Source organism: Oryctolagus cuniculus, chromosome 5 (assembly GCF_051225735.1).
Source record: "Oryctolagus cuniculus isolate XC-2025 breed Fujian yellow rabbit chromosome 5, ASM5122573v1, whole genome shotgun sequence".
In the NCBI taxonomy this organism is placed as follows: domain Eukaryota; kingdom Metazoa; phylum Chordata; class Mammalia; order Lagomorpha; family Leporidae; genus Oryctolagus; species Oryctolagus cuniculus.
Window position 1 is genome coordinate 62,342,987 of NC_142871.1, and position 21,968 is coordinate 62,364,954.

At 46.8% G+C, this 21,968-nt stretch overlaps 1 protein-coding gene across 8 annotated transcripts in view; it reads right to left on the bottom strand.

The window, feature by feature from the left end:
* The window catches only part of ARMC2 (armadillo repeat containing 2), a 142,667-nt gene that overhangs the window by 76,247 nt on the left and 44,452 nt on the right, over positions 1–21,968 (bottom strand). For 6 of the 8 annotated variants that reach the window (XM_089333842.1, XM_089333843.1, XM_070073720.2 and 3 more), the window contains 5 exons: positions 19,904–19,980; positions 15,561–15,659; positions 11,751–11,926; positions 6,631–6,733; positions 5,182–5,405 (listed from right to left, as the gene is read on the bottom strand). In XM_089333842.1, the coding sequence (XP_089189968.1) occupies positions 5,182–5,405; positions 6,631–6,733; positions 11,751–11,926; positions 15,561–15,659; positions 19,904–19,980 (679 nt within the window). The remainder of the gene's footprint in view (positions 1–5,181; positions 5,406–6,630; positions 6,734–11,750; positions 11,927–15,560; positions 15,660–19,903; positions 19,981–21,968) is intronic. The other 2 variants (XM_070073721.2, XM_089333845.1) reach the window with 1 other exon arrangement.

Sequence of the window (21,968 nt, forward strand, 5' to 3'; positions counted from 1 at the left end):
GAAAAACCTTAGTAAATGTAAGAAACTTTTGTCTTAAAACATAGGGCCTTCTGGATTCCAAGCAGTGGAGTTGAGAACAGAACACAGGCTGTGAGCCCATTTCCTGGCCGTCTCTACTGCGGTAGGGCGTGGGACCAGCTGGGAGGGCTGCTGGGGAGACTCAAGCCTCCGCACCCTGTTCCTTTCTCCAGTTAACGACTCTCTCTTCCCACCAGCGGCCTCAGCCCCTAGGGGATGCACCAGACTCTGTGCTAGTAGCCACTCAGCCAGCAGCACTGCTCCAGATGAGAGGGGCTCAGGGCCCACAGCCCACAGCCCACAGTAGAACTTATCCAGTGTTGGTGTTGGTGCGTCCCAAATGAAATCAGCTTGGGGGGCAGCACAGGAACCTCACACCAATTATGACATCATTCTTCAGAGAAACATTTTCCCAACTTCAAGGAAGAAGCAGCTTTCAAAGACATCTTTGAAATATAATGCAATTGAAAACTGCCATGCAGATGTCCTAAACAGCACTCTGGCCTCAGAATCAGCCCTAAAGGCATTCGGATCCGGCTGAAAAGCCCATGAGAGTATTTCAGGCATGGAAAGCCAAGACACTCTGGCAAAAAAAAAAAAACCTAAATGAAAGATCTCTGTGAGATCCCAGTGGAAAGAACAGGTCTTCAAAGAAGGAGGTACCTTTCTCTGAAGGGAGGAGAGAACCTCCACTTTGACTATGACCTTGTCTAAATAAGATAAGAGTTGGAGAACTCAAAAGGCTTCCATAGCCTTGGAAACTCATGACTGGTGCATAGGGAGATTACTGATGCCATAAACAGGAGTGTCAATTTGTAAAGTCAACAACAGGAGTCACTGTGCACTTACTCCTCATGTAGGATCTCTGTCCTTAATGTGCTGTACATTGAGATTTAATGCTATAATGAGTACTCAAACAGTATATTTCACTTTGTGTTTCTATGGGGGTGCAAACTGTTGAAATCTTTACTTAATGTATACTAAACTGATCTTCTGTATATATAGAAAATTGAAAATGAATCTTGATATGAATGGAAGGGGAGAGTTGCAAGTGGGAGGGAAGTCATCGGGGGTGGGGTGGGGGAAGCCAATGTAGTCCATAAGCTGTACTTCGGAAATCTATATTCATTAAATAAAAGTTAAAAAAAAAAAAGAAAGAAAGAAAACTGCCATGGAGGCCGGTGTTGTGGCATAGTGGGTAAAGCTACTGCTTGTGATGCCGGCATTCCATATGGGAGCCGGTTCGAGTCCTAGTTGCTCCACTTCCCATCCAGCTCCCTGCTAGTGGCATGGGAAAAACAGAAGAAGATGGCCCAAATGTTTGGGCCCCTGCCACCCACAAGGGAGACCCAGACAAAGCTCCTGGCTCCTGGCTTGAGCCTGGTCCTGCACTGGCCGTGGGGAGTAAACCAACAGATAGAAGATCTTGCTCTCTCTGTAACTCAGACTTTCAACATAAACAAATCTTTAAAACAACAACAGCAACAAAGACCTGCACCATTAACGGTTTGCCTCCTCAACCAAAACTAGCTCAAGATCCAGTTTTATTTACACTGAGTGCTTTTGTGCAAATAATGTGAGCAGCAACTTCACGCCACCTAAAACTACCTCATGAATGTTCTCTCGTTTGCTCCCTAACGCGCCCCACGAGGCAGGCAAGGGAGGCATCGATGCTCATTTCTCAGGTGAGGGAAGCAAAGCTGAAGCAGGCGGCTGGCTGCGGGACGGGCTGGCGTCCTGCACCCCGACCTCTTGTCCGTTCTCTCTGCCGCTCTCTGGCATGGGTCTCTAAACGCATTCAGTTTACTTCTCAGTCACGTGGAATATCCACAACCAAAATCCCTTGAGCTTTATCTTAACTGCAAAATGGCTCACTTCCTGCCGCTGGTGTGCGAGGACACATAGAGCCGCCGCAGTAAAGCCCAGAGTCGCAGCGTTTTCCAACCCCGGCTAACCCGTCTCCCTCTATTAACAGAAGCACAGCCCGGTTCTGGATTTGTGCCTATGTGAGACCACACATGTGTCAAGAACAGGACCTATGTGGTAACCCAAGAAGTTTCATATAGTCTCAGACATGATGAGGACGGCTCTGCTTGGCACAAAAGAAACCAACGACAACAGGTTGCTGTGACGTGAGATCATCAGTACCACAAGTTTCTAAGCATTTCAATAAAAGCTTGTGAATTAATTGGTTCATCTGACTGGGAAGATTTGTTACGCGCAGGACACCTTGCACTAATATGCCTGGTAAGGCAGTGGATGATGGATAGTCTAAGTGCTCGGGCCCCTGCTATGCACAAGGGAGACCAGGACAGCACTTTGGGCTCCCGGCTTCGGGCTGGCCCAGCCCCAGACATTGCAGTCATTTGAGAAGTGAACAGAAGTTCTAAACACAAAACAAAAAAACACTTCTTTCTGCTTAATTACCCAGTCTCCAATAATCCTATTTCCCCAAAATTCTAAACACAGTTAAGAAAGGAAGCCCAGCCTGATGAGGTGGGATGACCCACCTCCCTGCGATCTGCATTTGAAAAAAGGAAGAAGGCTTGGCTGAGCAAGGGAGTGGATTCGGGTTTGCAGGAGCTCTGGGAGAGCGGGACCAGGAGGGAGGCGTGGAGGGATGCCCTTAAGAAGAGTTCCAACTTCAAAGACGGTGTAGCTAAAGCAGGCAAAGGATGCAGTTCTCCAAGGATGAACACACGTTGGAAAGACGTTGGAAAGACAAAGCATCCACTGAATAGAAATGTAAGTTGCCCTCAGTGGGGGCTGATGCAGTGGGGGTCTAGCTGTCAATGTTACTCTGCTGAGGTTTTCATTTATAGCAGAGCGGCTCTGTACACAATGTTCTTCAGACACAGGGGACAGAGGGGACACGGGGAGAGGCAGGTGGAGTGGGTTGGTGCTTGGGCGTGACTGTGATGTAGGAGAAACCAGGGTGCGGGGAGCTGCCCTCAGTCCCACCAGCTTATCACAAGTCCTGCTTCCTGGTTTCATACATTTCTGGTCACAGGAACACTCAAAGCTCCTGGATACCAACTGCTTGTATCCAGACGGCACCTGTGGGTGCCTGTATGCGCACACACATAGCTGATGGGCTGGGAAGAGCTTCTGCCCACTAGACAAGAAGCACAGAGGCTGCTGCATAGACATTTAAAGCAGAGTGAATATCTCGCCGTGGGAACGGCTGAGAACCTGAGCTCTATCCTTATCTTGGAGTCATTAAAAAGAATAAAATAAGTCCACACAGGTGTCTCACAAGATTTTTACCACGTATTGTTAAATGAGGAAAGAGAAATGCACAGAATTTTCCATTTTCAGAAACGTGAAAAGGTACTGAACATCAGCGGGAACACGTACTGGGGGGAGAAATGGGAAGGAAGGAAGGTGCTGGAAAAAATCAAAGTGACTATTAAAACTATTAAAAATAAAAACGCCCCGGGGCGGGCATCTCGGCATAGCCGGTAGAGCCTCTCTGCCTGTGGCACAGGCATCCACGTGGGTGCCGGTTGAGTCCTGGCTGCTCCGCTTCCAATCCAGCTCCCTGCTAATGAGCTGGGAAAGCAGTGAAGGTGGCTCCTGGCTTTGGTCTGGCCCAGTCTTGGCCGTTGCGGCCACATGGGGAGTGAGCCAGCAGATGGAAGATCTCATTCTTTTTTCTGTCTCTCCCTCTATATACAACTCTGACTTTCAAATAAATAGAATAATTCTTTTTTTAAAAAAAAGGCCCTACATTGAAAAGCAAGAACTATATAAAATTATACACATTTACATAAATGGTTGACAAAATATTCTGTTCAGGTGTTATCTCAGGGTGGAAATATTTCAGGTGATTTTTACACTCTGCCCTATACTTTCCTACATTTTAACTGGAAATATAACTAGTAAAGAAACAGAAATAACTATTTTTAATGAGGGAAAGATTTGATTGATTTAATGATGGTGGGAACACGAAAATAATGTTCTTTAAATCTTCTTCACCAAAGTACAACACACCAGTAGAATTTTGCATCATTCACAACTAAAAGAGGTTTTCACAATTTTCTACAAAATGGGGACAGACTGCGAAGTCCAGAATTAATAACCATCATCAATATTTGAGCACCCTGAAAGCAGAGCCGAAATCTAATTTTTAACACACTCTTCCCAGTGGCTCAGAGCACCCGGGCTGTGCAACCAGCCCTCATTAACTGACAGCACATCTCAAATCTCATGAATTGCTACATCAAAAATGCTATTAAAGAGTAAAATCTCATCTGAAAAAGAATACGAGCACCAGAGCAGTGCCAATAAAAATAATTTAACCACGAAAGGTAATCGAACTCTACCAGGTAGCAAAGCTTTTCCTCCTGCTCTGAATGAATTCAGCGTGCCCCTTCTGTCTCCTGCCTTCCCGGGAGCCCAGGCCTGGATGCTGTCTACGCACTCAGCGACTGTCCACTTGCTGACCTTCAGTTTCTTTTGGTTTAAATGTGCAAACCACACAATGTAAGGCTTGCCTATTCTTTTTTTAATTTTATTTATTTATCTGAGAGGCAGAGTTACAGAGAGGAAGAGACAGAGAGAGAGAGAGAGAGAGGTCTTCCATCTACTGGTTTACTCCCTAAATGGCTGCAATAGCAGGAGCTGGGCTGATCTGAAGCCAGGAGCCAGGAGCTTCTTCCGGGTCTCCCACGTGGGTGCAGGGTGCCCAAACACTTGAGCCATTCTCCTCTGCTTTCCCAGGACATAGTAGAGAACTAGATTGGAAGAGGAGGAGCTTGGACTCAAACCGGCATCCACATGGGATGCTGGCACTGCAGGTGGAGGCTTAGCCCACTGTGCCACAGCGTCAAGCCCAGTTCTGTCTTGGGCTCCAGAGTCAGGACACCAACTGCCAATCACCCTGCCTTCAAAACTGGAAACTACCTGTTAAAGTCTCACAATGGCCTGCAACTGTTTTCCTTCTTCCAAGAATGCTTTCTCTCCCGGGCAGTGACAATACACGGTGAGGGAAGCTGTGGACTGGCCTTGCCTGGGCACACCCGTGGGGCAGACGTGGTGTGGTGGCTGTGGCCCAGCCCTGGGACCACGTGTCATCTCTGTGTGGCTACAACTTCTGTCATTCTTTTAAATGGTACTGTGCAAACTCACTTTACAGCTAAGCTTTTCAAGTCAGAGACTTACCTGCACCAGCAAGTGGCCCGAATCGGGTGGACACGCGCCACGCGCCACCGTGTTCTCGTTGATCTCCTTTATCAGACTCATCAGTATTTCCACAACGCCTCTGCTGATCATTTCACTGAGGAAACTTGGATTTCCGGAAAGAAATTTTATAGCTCCCGTGCAGTATAAGAAAGCTTCAGTGTTGGTCTGCAGGTCCTCACTCCTCAGCACCTCCAGGAGAGACTCTGCCAGAGAGACGAACGATCGCCAATGTGCGGCAGCTGGGGAAATACTGAGGCACTGGTACATGAACATCACATACAGCTTGTAAAATATGTTTGCCAAAGCCTCCGTTCGAGTGGTGATGAAGGATTATTCACATAGGACAAAGAGAGAAGTTGATTTTAGCTAAAACACATCTGTGTAATAGCGATGACAGGAAAAGATGGGATTAGGAACATGTAAATAAGAAAGTACTCTTCTAGTCCAATGCCATTTCTTGCCTTTAAGTCATAATTTTGATACTATGTTTAAAAATATATTTGATGGCTTTGGAGTAAAATTTGCTGGAGTAAATTAGAAAAGGCAAGATAATTTTACATGATCACATATTAACTTAAATGTATTGGGGTTTACCAATGATGAGAGCTGTAAACATTCATTTCATCATGTTTCAGTTTAAATTAATCAGTTGACTGTAAAATGCTCATGTAAATAAAATAATTTTTCAGTGAAAAAAAAGAAAAAGAAAAAAGAATAGCAAGGAAGTGGCGCTTCCATCCTCCTGAGCTCACAGATTACTGTAAACAAGTTAGGAATCCCACCCTTGTGATGGCGCTTTGTTTATCAGAACAAGCCAGACAGGATAAAGGGTGGCAAATCAGGTCTTTGGATGGATTTTGTCCCTGCCTTGTAACTGAATGTCAATCAAGACTGTGCTTAAAAACTGCCACGGACTACTTTGGCTTTTTTCTTCTCTTGGAAGCCCCTCTCCATGCCACTCTGGCTGGAGGTCTTTAATCAATCTTGCTTTTAGATAAAAAAAATAAAATAAAATAAAATAAAATAAAATAGGAAGCCGGAATTGGAAGTGGGGTTGGGACTCAGACCAGGCACTCCAATATACAGGAGATGTGGGCATTCCAAATGGTGTCTTAACTGCTACACCCAGCACCCTGCCCAAGTGTGTTTTTTTTGAAAAGTACATCCAAGTCCAGGAAATGAATTTTTAAATAGCACTTAATAAAGTCACCTACTGTTACTATAGGCCATTGTTACTTTTAAAGCTGACTATCACCCCAGGCCCCAAAGGATGTATTAAACAGAACGTGGAAAACACAGAGAAGGACAAAGCAAAGATAAGCATCACATAACTTCTGCATTTTGTTAGGAAAAAAAAAAGACTCCATTCCCACCATCATTCATTGTGACGTTTCTCTCCAAACTTGGGAGGCACTCAATGATACTCACCCAGAATGCTGTCACTCTGAATCAGAGAATCGTTCTTCTCATTCCTGCTAATTTTAAATATAAGTTTGCAGGCGTTAAGGAGATTCTTTCTACTCACTTTAAGCTGCAGAGAGACAAAAAATATTCCCATTGCAGAGGGAAATAAAGTCAGGGCATTGTTTTGGTTTAACACAAACATCTATTTTAAAAGCAGAGGATGATATTTTTAAGCACAAAGAAAAGTTCTAAAGAAATCAACTTTAGAAAAGGGTGGCCAGTGCCGTGGCTCACTAGGCTAATCCTCCGCCTTGTGGCACCGGCACATGGGGTTCTAGTCCCGGTCGGGGCGCCGGATTCTGTCCCGGTTGCCCCTCTTCCAGGCCAGCTCTCTGCTGTGGCCTGGAAAGGCAGTGGAGGATGGCCCAAGTGCTTGGACCCTGCACACCATGGGAGACCAGGAGAAGCACCTGGCTCCTGGCTTCGGATCAACGCGGTGCGCTGGCCGCAGCGTGCCGGCTGCGATAGCCATTGGAGGGTGAACCAACGGCAAAGGAAGACCTTTCTCTCTGTCTCTCTCTCTCACTGTCCACTCTGCCTGTCAAAAAAAAAAGGGGGGGGGGCATAAATTTGCCAACTATGGAATTCAATTAACTCAGTTACACTAAATGCAATATAAACTATTTTTAGAATAAGGATAGTTTGGTGACAATCACTTATTTCTGACTTTACAGTGTCTTGTACAAACCTGTGAAGTTATCAGTAACTTTTTCAAGAGTGTATGAGGAAGAAGGGGTGGGGCAGGCCGAGGTGAGCAAGCTGAATGAAATGGAGGGACTGCTTTAAAACACAGGAGTGAAGGAAGACAGGGAACCAAAAATTTCAGATTCAACCAATTCAGACGAGACCACACAGTGGAAGGCAGGGAAGGAGAAAAGGTTGGATCCTCTTTATCACTGTACAAAATAAACTAATTCTGCTTGATTAGATAACACACATATATATTTGCTTTTAAGGCTATTTCTGGAACACTCTGAGATAATCACAAGTAATGTTCAAAGTTGAAAATTACCTTCTAAACCACACAAAACTAAGTAGCTTACTAAGTAATTTAAGCACAGAGGCAGTGAGGAAACAGACTTTTTTTTTAACCATGAAAAAGCAGTGAGGGATGACTGCCTCAGATGGTGTAAGCTAGCTATGAATTTATCTAAAAAAGATAAAGATAATTATTTAAAACTCCTAAGCAGCCAATATTAGAAAAAAGTTTAATTGTATAATATGATACTGTTCATACTAAGTAGTCACAAAAAAAGCATAAATGTGAAAACTATGTTTAAAAATGGAAAACTTTTTTTTTTATTATTATTTACAGATAGAGTTAGACCATTTGAGAGAGACAGAGAGAAAGGTCTTCCTTCTGTTGGTTCACTCCCCAAATGTCTTCAACAGCCAGAGCTATGCTGATCCGAAGCCAGGAGCCAGGTGCTTCCTCCTGGTCTCCCATGCAGCTGCAGGAGCCCAAGCACTTGGGCGATCCTCCACTGCACTCCCGGGCCACAGCAGAGAACTGGACTGGAAGAGGAGCAAGTGGGACTAGAACCCGGCGCCCACATGGGATGCCGGTGCTGCAGGTGGAGGATTAACCAAGTGAGGCATGGCACCGGCCCAGTGTAAAACTGTTTTTGGAAATGAGGCCAACTGAACAATTCCTGTGGGAAAAGAATGGCAAATGGGCCATTTTTTGTATGTGATTAAAAAACCATCTTTAAAACTATCTTTAATACTGTTTATTAATTAAAAGCTTTCAGATTGCTTTTAAAAACAATACTAGAGTTGGTTGGGTATCTGTTAAAGGTTCAGTCTGAGCACCTGCTGTGTGGCAGGCACCTGGCTGGTGGCTGGCAAAGGTCCCAAGGTGGAAGTCCCAGGCTGGTGGGCAGAGGAAGGGGAGCACAGCTCTCGGGCCCTGAGCCCTCTGCCTAAGCGATCCCAGAACAAGCCTGGGGATCAGACGTTGCCATTTCCATTTTGCAACAGAGGCATCTGCTCCTGGGATGGGCTGGGGAGCCATCCTGGCATCACCCAGGCCTGCATTAGGAATGCAGAATCCCAGGCCACCCCTCAGCCCTACTGAACCAGAAACTGCATTTTCACGAGACTCCCAGCTGCAGAAGCCTCAGAAACTGTAGCCTGGTAGCACGGAGAACCCCTCTGTTCTCAGGTGGAAAACGGGAAGGTTAACTTTAAAAAAAAAATGTAACGCTGACTTAAGAAAACAGAAGACATGCATGTCAGTGGAAATATAAGATGTGTTGTCCTTAAGATGCAGGGAGGTGTGGGAACCAGTTTCCTGTCTTCCCCTGGGCTGCGAGTGCTTGAGGGCTAATTCATGACTTACTATGTCTTTGCACATGGGCTGTGCAGCGTGCAGTCTACACTTACTGCAACTTGTTGAATGAATGAAAGAGACGACTCACTGCCCACCTCCTCCTGCCGACCCCTCTCTCTACCCAAGTCTTACACTTTTAGTGGACAATGGCAAAGGAAAGAAATAAGTCTAGGGGCAGCGTTCTCATCAAGATTTTAAGGAAAAGAAAGAGAGCAAAGGATCAGGATGGCATCCATGGTTTTCAGGCTTGCTAGATGCCCAGTTTCCATTCAAAGCAACTCCCTCCGAGCCCTGCACTGATCACTCTATCTGTAGTATCTGTACTGACTTCAGACTACCTTACAAACAGGGGCTCGCTCCCCACCCCCCACCCCCTCCCTTCTTTCCTCGGGGCTCAGGACCCCTCTGTCACTTGCTGCATTAATGTGACAGGGCTGGACCCCATGAGGGGCATGTGGGGAGCAGGAGCTACTTTATTTGCCTGCAACCCTGGGTTCCAGGAGGAATCCCTGGCACAAAGTATGTTCTCAAGCTGGTGTGGTTTTCTTCTTCACGTGAAAAACAGCTGTTTATTCTTCTTACAGCAAATTTGGCAAATTAAAGGAAAGCATGAGGAGTTAACTATCGCCCTATACTCACACAGTCATGCTGGGCATACTGCTGCTGCTTTTCTCTTTTCTTTTTTCTCGTAGACAGGGGCTAGATTTGGTTTTCCCTACTGAATCTTGTTGCATTCATACTGCGTGCACGCGCATTTGTGTGTGTGCGTGTGTGTGTGTATGTATGTATGTATGTATGTTTGAAGCCTTCAAAAAATAATTGTTAACATAGATTGTATATTTTCACCAGACTTTTTGATACAAAGGTTAAAATTACAACAGCTGCCTGGCAAGCTCCCAATTTACTCAAAGAAATGAGAACAGCTAACAGGACAGGTGCTGTTTCTCTAAATGCCGGCATTACAATAGTGCATTAGTAGAGGAAAGGCGTAGGAGCAGAAGGAAGACAACTTGTTAACACTGCTCAGTCCGGGCACCTGCACTTCTGGCTGGTTCTTGAAGGGTTCTCTTGGTTTGTAAACCAAGGCCTCACCTAAACAAGGGTCTTGCCTGGAAACTATCTTGGAAGCTTCTTGAGCTGCTTGTGACCTTGGGGCTGCTTAGCACACCCTGCTCTAACCTGCTCGCTGGAGTTTCCCCTGGAGAGCCTTGCCCTGGGACCCAGCAAGGCAGTCAATGTCATGGACAAGCCTGTATCTAATCACACACTTGGGTCAGAACGTGTTCACTGCCTGGCACGTCACTTAGCCTTTTGCCCTAAAATAGTTACATTGTGCCACGTATAGAATTAATTTGAATGACACCATTTATAACCAAGATAGCATTTTCTCTGCCAAGTGTTGATAAATTCAGGGCCGGCAGGCTGGCTGGCTGGCTGGCCTGCACTCTTCCTTTTGTGGGCTTGGCATGGAACGAACTACCTGGGATCCGGATGAAAAAGCAAAGGCAATCCGTGGGCAGCCAGCAGCCTGGGTCCTGCCCAGGGCAGCTGCACCAGCAGAGCTGGGGAGTGAGACAGAATGAAATCCCAAAAGGCAGACTGCATTCAGAGTGGATGTTCAGGACAATGGCTGAATCAGAACGCGGCCTGGCCCCCAGATGGCACGGAGTATGGGCTCAGAGGCTGTGAGGGGCTTCATCCTCAGCGGACCCCCTTCCTAAACTATCACCAGCGATTCCAGGGTGTCAACACAAAGCTTGTACTCTTTGGAAACCAGGTAAACATTGGCCAGCGGCTCTCTTAGAACCTCTGTAATCAGTGTGGCTTATCTTTTGCTCCCAACTGTTGGTGGCTGTGACAACAAGGTGCTCCCCTGAGACAATGGTGCTGTTCTGTTGGAAACGGTGTCAGCAGACTCTCCTGGTGGAGGGCCCGAGTCTTCCTTGACCTCACACAGCTATTGTTTTTTTCCTTCTTTCACACTGGTTCATAAAGCACCTGGCCATTGTGTCTTTTGGCCCAAATTACATTAGGTTATTTATTAAATCATGTGACAGCATCGAGTCTCCAGCAGATATTATAGGGCAGAAGCCAGAGCCTGTGCCATGTGACACCGATCTTCAGTTAGCTACTTGAGCAACTGCTCAGTTCAGCCCAGATGTCAGCGTTTATCTGAATACTTTCTAAGTACTCAACCTTAAGCTCCTTAGGTGATACTTTCCAGTCACATTCTGGGATGCCAGTTCGTTACCTTTTTTTTTTTTTTTTTTTTTGCAAGATTCTAAACAATGTTCTGCACCTCTAATCTCCCTTGCACTATTTTGTTTTTTTTTTTTGACAGAGTGGACAGTGAGAGAGAAAGAGAGAGAGACAGAGAGAAAGGTCTTCCTTTTGCCATTGGTTCACTCTCCAATGGCCGCCGCGGCCGGCACGCTGTGGCCAGCGCACTGCGCTGATCCGAAGGCAGGAGCCAGGTGCTTCTCCTGGTCTCCCATGGGGTGTGGGGCCCAAGCACTTGGGCCATCCTCCACTGCACTCCTGGGCCATAGCAGAGAGCTGGCCTGGAAGAGGGGCAACCGGGACAGAATCCGGCGCCCTAACCAGGACTAGAACCCGGTGTACCGGCGCCGCTAAGAGGAGGATTAGCCTGTTGAGCTGTGGCGCCCAATCCCTTGCACTATTTACAAATAGAGCAATTACACCAAGCTTGAATGTGCCACAGTCTACGAGACCAGAGGAAAGCAACACTTACTGCTAGAATAATTTTGGCAAGTTTAAGGCTGAGCAAGTCCGAATCAACGTCAACTAGTTTATATAGGGTCTTCAGGAGAATGCTTCTTCTCTTAAATTTATTTCCAAGCAGGTTTCCTTCCTCTAACGCATGATGCAGTTGTGTGCAAGCAGCACAGATGGTTTCAATGTTTTCTTCTGTCAGAGCAAAGAGAGTAAGGCAACACTTACTAATCAAGGTCAAGTTTGCAGGCACCCTAGACACAGACACTGCCATGCAGTAAAAACCCCATGATCACCCCAGACATCTTCAGGTTCCTGAACTGTGTTATCCTCTCCCCTCACCACCTCCATCTATCTCTGGCTTATCCCCCCATTTCTTTGATCCATCTCCTACCAGGATGACTTAGGGCGCAATCAATCAGCTGGCTTATCTAGAATAGGCGGCCTTTCTAAGGGACCGTTAAAGATTGAAACGACACCGACTTCACTTCAGTTGATCTCCTTTAGTCCGATTGTCCTCTACCTCGCCCTGTGCTCTACTGGGTCTCCTGGAAGCAAACAACCTGCTGGCTCCACCCTCAACTCTTTCTGGCACAGTTCCAAGCTCGGGAATGTCCTCCTTCTCTTGTTCCTGCCAGTGCTGGGCCTTCGGGCTGCACTGCTGCACATGCAGCAAACGTTGCCTCGCATTTGGGTTTCATGCAGGCATGTGTGTGTTGTGTTCTATGCCCGGTACCCTCAGATGGAAGCCATGCGGAGCTGAGGAGGAGCCGCATCTGACACTGTGTCAACAGCGCGTGTACAGTGTGAATACTGCACAGCCTGTCACATAGGTCCACGGCATCAACTTAATACAGCTGTTGATGAGAACAATGATCAATAGTCTTCGGCGACAATAGAAAACAGGGCTCCAGTACCAAAACTCACAATGCCCCCAAATGCACCGCTGTTTAGAGGTGGTTATTAGAAACGAGAATAAAAAGGTTTGAATTAGGAAAAGGGGGGAGGGGGCATGGAACATCTTATTTTGTAATTGTGACTCTGAGAAAGGAATTGTTGAAAGAGAGAGCCCTGCTAATAGGCATACAAGGGAGAAAAGCAGCAGGGGCCAATGGAACGTGACAGGGGACTGAGAGAAGCCAGGTGTGCTGAAACATCCTCTCCAAAAGATCCCATCACAAAATGTAAAAGTCGGAAAGCAATCTTAAATAAATACCATAATGTGCTCTTGGAAGGCCACGTCGAGGAAGCGTGTGCCTGCAGAAGGAAACGACTCGGGCCATTTTTAGCTCTTTTCAACAATAACATCTAAGAAAAACCATTTAACCTCAATAGCTAAGGAACCTTCAATGCCTTTCAGTCATGCACTTAAATAAAGGAATTGGTGGGAAATGACTTAGACTAACTGTAAATAAAGGGACCGACTTGAACGCTATTGTACGGAGCACTTGGGTTTGTTTTTTTTTCTTCTTCTGTGACTGGTGGGCTTCTTCCTCAGCCCTAAATCCAGGCCCCGGGTCGCTCAGGGGCAGGGGTGGTCATCCAGGTATGTTTCCGGCACTTTTCCTTCACAAACTCTTCAGCCTGCTAAGTTCTCCTCCAGAGTGATTGTGTTAGCTTATAAAGGAGCTGGACAGGAAGTCTCAAGGGTGAACTTTTAAACCATCACTCACGTTAACCCCTTGTACCGATCAGTTTATCATGAATTCCACACAGCCTCGAGAGACCACCTGAGTTCAAGAGCAAGGAGGATGCTGCAGGGGCTGACACAGCTGGGTGAGCAGCATCACCTCAGAGCAACTTAACGGAGGATAAACCTGGCAGGTGGCACCTTAGGCAGATGAGCGAGATTCGTGTCACCAGTCACAGAACCAATCAGCCTGCTGGGTGCCTCCTGACACAAAGCGCTGCCAAGAGCACAGCACTGGTGGTGTGTCTGTCCCTGTGCCTAACCTGGACCCCACTGTGAGGAATCCCCCGACACACCCAACCTGTGGGGCAGTCTATCAGCCTGAGAGCATGACCAGCAGCGGATGTAAATGGGAGATTCCGGATTTTCTTTTTTTATAGGGAAAATTACAGGGACAATTGACAAGATCTGAGTAGGATTTGTATGGTACTGTGTGATAATTTCCAGATACATGAGAAGAACATCCTTGTTTCTAAAAATATGTGACAAAGTATTTAGGGATATTGGACAGCATACATTGGCAACTTGCTCTCAAAAAAGAAAGAAGTGTGCGTGTGTGTGTGTGTGTGTGTGTGTGTGCAGGGCAGGAGTAGAGAGAGAAGGACAGAGATGTGGAGGGAGATAATGACAAGGCAAATATAATAAAATATTAATATTAAGGGAATTTGGACAAAGAACATATGGGATTTTCAACTTCTCTGTAAGTCTGAAGTTATGTCAAAATAAAAGGTTTTTAAAAAGAATTTCAAAGGCTCAAGGAACCCTATCACTATTTGTTGTGCTTGAAATACTTGAGGGAGAGAGAGTCCATGTTTCAGTGTTGAATAATCCTTCTGAGAAAGGAGATTCATCCTATCTCAAATCCCACACCCCTCTTTTGGGGTCCTTGATTCTCTCTGCTGGGCTCCAGGGTGAGCGGAGCCCCCCGCCCACGCTTAAAAATCCTTCAGGCTGAAGGTGTCCTCCCAATGAGAACTTTGTCGTCCTGACTCCCAGTGTCCATGGTCGTTTTCCTAATGGCTTTCCTTCTGAAGCTCAGCCAGACCCCACGTCCGCCTCAGTGGCTTTTGCACAGCCCTCCTGGAAGCAAGGGCCCGTGTTACCCTGCACATTACTATAAGGATGGAGGTTAGCAATCACAGAGGAGCAACTGCATACTCCTGGGATTCTGAGCTGCAGGGGGCTTAGGAGACGATCTGGTCATTGCACCCGGCTGACTTGCACAGTTTGGTGACTCCCCAGGGCCACATTCCCAGAGGACAGCAGCACCAGGACCAGAAACCCTGCTCAGGGCTCCCACGTGAACCACAAGCACAGCCAAGCAGCAATGCGGAGACAAGGAAGGGTGACGTCATTTGAACCCTTTAGGCAGTGGGTCTTCTGCACCACTTCCTGTTGGGTGGCTGGGAGGGCCTCATTCCCCCACTTCTCGAAGAGTGCTCCTCTGGCTACCATGCCGGTCTGCTCATCCGCGGGGCAGTCACTGGACAATTCTTACTGAGGGTCTGCAGTGTGCTGAGTGCCTGGCACTGACCTTGGCCCTGAAGCTATGGCTGCAGCCCCAGAAGAGGCTGGTTTGACTTCAGCAAAAGAATGCCAGGGGAGCTGTCGAGTGGGGAGAGAGCAGCAGGCCATCCCGACAGCTTTCCCCAGTCCTGCAGAACTGGACAATGCTCGGCCCTTGCTGCCAGCGCCAGGGCAGGGCATGTCCTAGGCCACTTCCTGTGCTGGGGGTGGCATCGCCAACAGCTGGACCCAACCTTAGGAGAGCAGGATTTCAACTGTGCAGGGTGCCGGTCCAGGAGACTCGGCTTCAAGGCCTGTGGCTTCCACTGTGTTGAGTAGGAACGGCCGTCCTGGAGAGGTTAAACCAACACCTCCACAAGCAGAGGAGGTGGGAATTAGCTTGTATCATGAGGGGAATTTTAGAAGTGGGCTCTCCTGGAGCATTTAAAGTAGGATTTTGCTCACTAAAAATTCGGGTTATACATAATGTTGAATACAAATAGATGACGTCAGTTGTTTTTGAACACGGTCAGAGAAATGACAGGCAAAGTGTACTAAAAATATCAGGGCAAGGAAGGGGACATATAAATAACTCTGGGTATTTTTGATTTAAAACAAGAACTTTTTCTTTACCCTTTTCTAATTCATGCAAAAGCGGTATGATCCTTGTATTCCAAAAGACTTCGTCTGCTGCTTTTTCGGCGTCCTTCTCTCGCAAGTTGCCTTTTGAGACTGCAAAAGAAAGAAATCCACAGGAGGAGGAAGGGCTGTGAGAAGGAGCTGTAACAGAGCGCGGTCGACTTGATAACCACGTGGTGCCACCATCCCTCGCCCCTGTACCCGACAAACTCCAACTGTGGCTGCAGGTCTGCCCATCAAGCCACCCCCAGCGGAACTCAGAGATCATGCAAGAAGCCCAAACCTGAAAGTGAGCTTGGGGTGCTGCTCAAAGCGCTGAGATCTGCAAATGTTGATGACGGCCAGGAAGGCACACAGTTTGGAGTTTATTACTATTACTATTATTATTATTACTATTTTTACCTAAACTTATCCCTCTGGAAAACAGAACAGAAAACTACAAATAGGTAAAGAAGGATTTAGAAATGCCTTGGGAAAAATTTTCTAAACAGAAGACCTAGAAGGACTTTTTTCTTTTAGGAAATAAAACGTCCACACGTGATTACTGGGCTGGGGTCATTCATGCCAAGTGACACTGATCCAGCTCCCTGGGAAGGCAGCAGAAGATGGCCCAAGTGCTTTGGCTCCTGCCACCCACGTGGGAGCCCTGGATGGAATTCCAGGCTCCTGGTCAAGCCATAGCTATTGCAGCTATTTGAGGAGTGGACCAGTGGATGGAAGATATCTCTCTCTGTCTCTCTCTCCCTCCCTCTCTTTCCATTTCTCTGTCACTCTGCCTTTCACAGAGGTGCAGGTTTGGAGTCACTGTGTGGGTGTAGACCTCAGCTGGGCCACCTGCTAGCTGGTTGGCTTTGGGCAAGGTGCTTCGCCTCGCCTTTGTGAAATGAGGCAACAATAGTCACCTCTGAGTGCTGGGATTATGGGTTATCAATTTCTTTTATGTGCCCTTCCAAGCTGTCCAAAGCAGGTGAGTTACTTTTGAAGAGAAAAGAATATACAACAAATATTCAATGTATGTTTCTTAGGAAATATCAATATTAGTACTTGATTTTTTACTGTTCATTTGTATGTTTTCTTATACTTCAAAGGGAAAGCAACAGTGGTTGGGGGGAGGGAGATTTTCCAACCTGGTGGACAGGCTGAAGCCAGGAGTCTTGAACCCTATCCAGGTCTCTCTCATGGTTTTCAGGGGCCCAAGTGCTTGGGCCATCATCTGATGCCTCCCAGGATGCATTAACAGGAAGCTGGATTAGAAGTGGAACAGCCATAGGGCCGGTGCTGTGGTGCAGCAGGTTAAAGCCCCAGCCTGCTGCTCTGGCATCCCATATGCGCACCAGTTCAAGACCTGGCTGCTCCACTTCCAATCCAACTCCTTGCTAATGTGCCTGGGCAAGCAGCAGAAGATGGCCCAAGTCCTTGGGCCCCTGCACCCATGTGGGAGATCCAGAAGAAGCTCCTGGCTCCTGGCCATCAGAGCCCAGCTCTGGCCATCACAGCCATTTGGGGAGAGAGCCAGAAGATGTAAGACCTCTGTTTCTCTCTGTCTGTCTCTACCTCTGTCTGTAACTCAAATTAATAAAAAAAAAATCTTAAAAAAAAAAAAAAAAGAAGTGGAACAGCCAGGATTTGAACCAATGCAGGCACCCCAAGCAGGGGCCTAACCCACTAGACCACTATAACCTCCCTCCCACCCCATCTAGTATTTTCTTAATACAGTTAAAATTAAATTCTCAGCAATAAAAAGTTTAATAAAGTCCCTTCTGAATTATCTGTTTAAAAAGCAGAGAAATCCATGGGCAATCCAGAACAGCATATGTTCCTGGATTCACTTGAATCCAGAGACGGCAGAAATGAATCCTCAAGCCGTCAAATGAGCAATCTTCCGAGCAGACCATGCTGATGGCTCCCATGAGAGGCAGGGAAGCTGGATGGGCACCTAGCCCCTAGCGCGCACGTGTGCCACAAAGGGCCTCTTTACCAAACCTTCCTCATGCTGAGAGGGGTCGGTGCTGAGAGGGGAGGGGACGGCGCACGCCGGGCGTCCAGGGAGGGGCTGGCCACAAAGCTGTAATTAAACAGCGAAGGCCAAGGTGCTGTGTCTTAATAGTGAGATTTCACAGGATCTGTCTGGCCCATAAGCAAGATTTCATCATAAAATACAAAGTTGAATTGTCTTGAGAACAAAAGCCAGTCCACATGGGGTCAGGCCCACAGCCGCTTATCTGAAAGCCCTTGGGGCCGGATCAGAAACATTTTGACTTGAGAAGGGCACTGTGGTGTGTGACCCACCACTTCGGCAGGGTCTTCCGGGGCAGCCCCCTGCAGCAAACTGACTATTTATACTGATGGAACAAAGACTTTATGAGGGATCGTCCGAAAGTTGATGGAAAATGTGTATTAGGAAAAAAAATGCATGGATTTCAGCATTTTTTGGTACCCAAATGAACCTATCTTTTCATTCCAGTTTTCTATGAACTTGTGGAAGTTCCCTTGGACCTGGCTTCCCATCAGCCTGTGTCAGGTACTGCCACCAGATGAGCTTCAAGAGTGTTTCAACTTTCCAGCTTTGGGGGTTTTTAGAACCGCAGACAAAGGCGTGTGGATTCACCACCTCAACCCTCGGGATTGTAACTTTGATGAGTCTGCTTTAACTTCAGTAAATTACAGATACAGAAGTCTCGAAGTGAGCTCAGTATTCCAGCAGTAGAAAACAGAGGCGCTGATATTCCCAGGTAATTAACCCAGTCAAAGTCCAAAGTACATGAAGAAAACCAGCACTTATCAAGTGAAAGACCAGCAGATGATAAGTCAGACAGATAATCAATTTAATGAACGCATATTTATGATGCACCTCAGTTTACCAGAAATACAGACTTTAAGACTGAAAAGTTCAAGTCAGCATGTTTTACCTTCCATGCAACATGATTTTTAATATAATATTTCTATTAAAAAATCGGAGAAGTGAAATCAATAGCTTTGCTCACCCCAAGGAAGCTGAATTACAGAGGTGGGCCAGAACTCACAGAACAGTTTCTTGCGTCCTCCAGGGTCCTGCTCAAATCTCTAAGACTTGTTTCTTCTGGATGGAAAGTTAGCCAGACCCTGTGGTCGGAGAGTTCCTGTCCTCTCCCAGGAAAGGCTCTGGTAGCCATGTCTCCCACTCCCACAGACCTCCCACCCCCCAATTTATCTGCTGTCCCCAAGTTAATGCAGAAACTGAGGCCTGGAATTGTGAGTGCCATTGAGGATACGCACGCACACCACCATCAAGTTTGTCTCGGAGCTGGGGAAACATCTAATATCTCAGAAAGCACTTTCATCTAGGTCCACTGTTTGCTAAATATAAAAATTATGATTCGACAGGAAATTGGGGAAGTCGAGCGACCATTTCAGCATGTTTTTGTAGATTTTGCTGTCTCAGTGGTTACAGCTGTTAACCACAGCTCTCAGCTCTGGACACACAAACCTGACACCGTGTTAGGACTGGCTCACGCTTTTTAGCACGGAAGTATAAAATCCTTAGCAACAACTGCCGGCTCGGAGATGAGTCGGAAATATTTAAGATGGTCTTGGGTACTACAGAAATCCCCACAGGCCACAGAAATCCTTTTCTTGATAAGAAATTATTTTTAAGGTAGTACTTTTTAACCTAGTATTAGTCTTGGGTCATCAAAGCTCACAGCAAGCCCCTGTGTACTCACAGCTGGTTGGGTTGAATATGAACAGCTTGCCCTATTTCTATCTTTTCTCTTATTTTAAAAAAGCAAAATGTTACCAGCCTTCTGACCCACGCGGTAACTGTTATCATACTTGCCTTTATGTGTCTACTGCCCAGAGAAGTATATACACAATGTAGGCCGCTGTTTGTATAACTTACTTTTTTCTTCTAGTTTTAGGTCCCCGCTCCTTTCCCTCAACATCATCAGTGTACACTGCTCAGGTTTCTAACTGCTTTATTCCACCGCATGAATACGTTCTGCATTATTTCCAGCCTGGGGATGATGTCCTCCCAGAGGAGAACCCCAGTGGACTGCCTCACCATAGTAAGTATAGTCTCATTTAAGTGAGCACTGAATTGTGACCTCAAGGTGTGGACCCGAGACTGATGCAGATGTCTAATGTGGCAGCTCTGCTTTTACAACATCCCTATAGAATCCTCGTGGCCTGTCATCCACAGGTGTTAGAGGCATCGCAGCTGGCTGATGGTAGGGATGGCAAGACTGCTGTTAGTCACACCGGGAGCCCGGCGCAGACACCTTGCGCGCGGGTGTGTTTCCTACGGAAGGGGGTGAGGTGTGGAGGAGTGCCGAGGACCCCTGAGAACGCTAGCACCTCACCTGCTTTGGTTTCTGACCCGCCCAGGTCCCAGCTGCCAAGGCACGATGAAGTCGTCACACACCTCTTCCCCTGGGCCCTAGGAGGAGGAATGCAGAAAACACTCAGCGCAAAAACGGAAGCGTCATCATTGCTGGAAGTGACGGGCGTGTGCTCGCTACAGCTCCTGAAGGAACCACAGAGCACACTTTAGAAGATGGGATCTGCGCACTATATCCTGATTCCATCAACCTGTGATTTCTTTCTTAAAGATTTATTTATTTACTTGAAAGAGAGAGAAAGAGAATATCTTCAATCTACCAATCTACTGGTTTACTCCCTAAATGGCCACAAAGTCCAAAACTGTGCCAATCCGAAGCCAGGAGCCTGGAGCGTCTTCAGGTCTCCCACATGGGTGCAGGGACCCCAAGGACTTGGGCCATCTTTCACTGCTTTCCCAGGCCATAGCAGAGAGCTGGATAGGAAGTGGAGCAGCTGGGACTCGAACCATCACCCACATGGGATGCCAGCACTGCAGGTGGCAGCTTTACCTGCTCTGCCACAGCACCAGCATGAATCTGTGATTTATAAGATTAATCGCTAAAAAAGCAAGTCATATTGGCTTAACAATACGAAATATAATTAATAGAAAACCAAAGAATACATCCAATGTTTACTTTGCAAATAATTTTTAAAAATCAATTAAGGGTCTATACCACAAGGGGGCACTGTTTCAATGAGAAAGGACTCAAGCAAAGTTGACTCAAGAAGTCTGGCCTGCCAAAGCTGGGAGAGACCTGTCTGCCTCCCTCTCAATGGAGAACAGGTCGCAGACTGGCTCCGATGTGCCCCAGGTCACACAGCAGGGTCGGACCTGGAGCCCAGGTCTCATTAATTCTCAGCTGACTGCTCTTTCCACTGACTACACCACTGTATGTCAATTCTATTTTAAAATAGATTTATATTCTCTGAAAATATTTTCTTAGAAATATTTCAAATGCTAAAAATTAAAGGTATATTCAAGTGACCCCCAGATGACAAGTATGCTGTGTCCCAAATAAACCACTGGCCAGTCAAAGCAGGGTTATGTTTTCAGGCTTGTTTCAAGTCACATTGAGTATAGGGACTGTCTGTGTCTGCAGGACACAACCTTCCTTTAGCTAGAGCTGACAGTTAAAAAGGTGCTTTCTTATTTTTAAGTATCCAAGCAAAATTCCAAGGTAAAAATACAGAGCAGGACAGACATTTGGCATGGTGGTTAAGACGCCTGCATCCAGTTATCAGACGCCTGGGTTTGAGTCCCAGCTTCCTGTTAATGCACATGCCGGGAGACAGTAGGTGACGGCAGCCGCCCACATGGGACACTCAGATTGAGTTACTGGCTCCTGGTTTCAGCTTGGCCTAGCTCAGCAGGTGCGGGCATCTGAGGAGTGAACCAGTGGATGGGACATATTTGTCTGTCCATCTCTTGCTCTGCCTTTCAAATAAACTTTTCAAAAGTAAATAAAAGTTTAAAACCACAGAGCATGAGAGTGCAGGTTGTACAACAAAATTTTTTATTTTTTTAAAAGATTTATTTATTTATTTGAAAGAGTTACAAAGAGAGAAGGAAAAGCAGAGAGAGAGAGAGAGAGAAAGAGAGAGAGAGAGAGAAAGAGGTCTTCAATCCACTGATTCACTCCTCAGATGGCTGCAATGGACAGAGCTTGGGGCGATCCAAAGCCAGGAGCCAGGAGCTTCTTCTGGGTCTCCCATGTGGGTGCAGGGATCCAAGGACTTGGGCTATCTTCTATTGCTTTCCCAGGCCATAGCAGAGCTGGATGGGAAGTGGAGCAGCTGGGACTCAAACCAGCACCCACGTGGGAAGCTGGCACTGCAGGCAGTGGCTTTACCTGCTATGCCTCAGTGCTGGCAACAACAAAATTTCTGATGGCCATCAAATATATTTGCTTTAGACATCACAAAGGATGCACACACACGAGGTCCTGGTCACCTGTGACCGCGAACATCCAGTGCTTCGATTCCCCGAGTAGTGAGATTCCCCAGTGAAATGGTCAGCACTCCACCAGGGCCCTGAGGCTTAGCTTT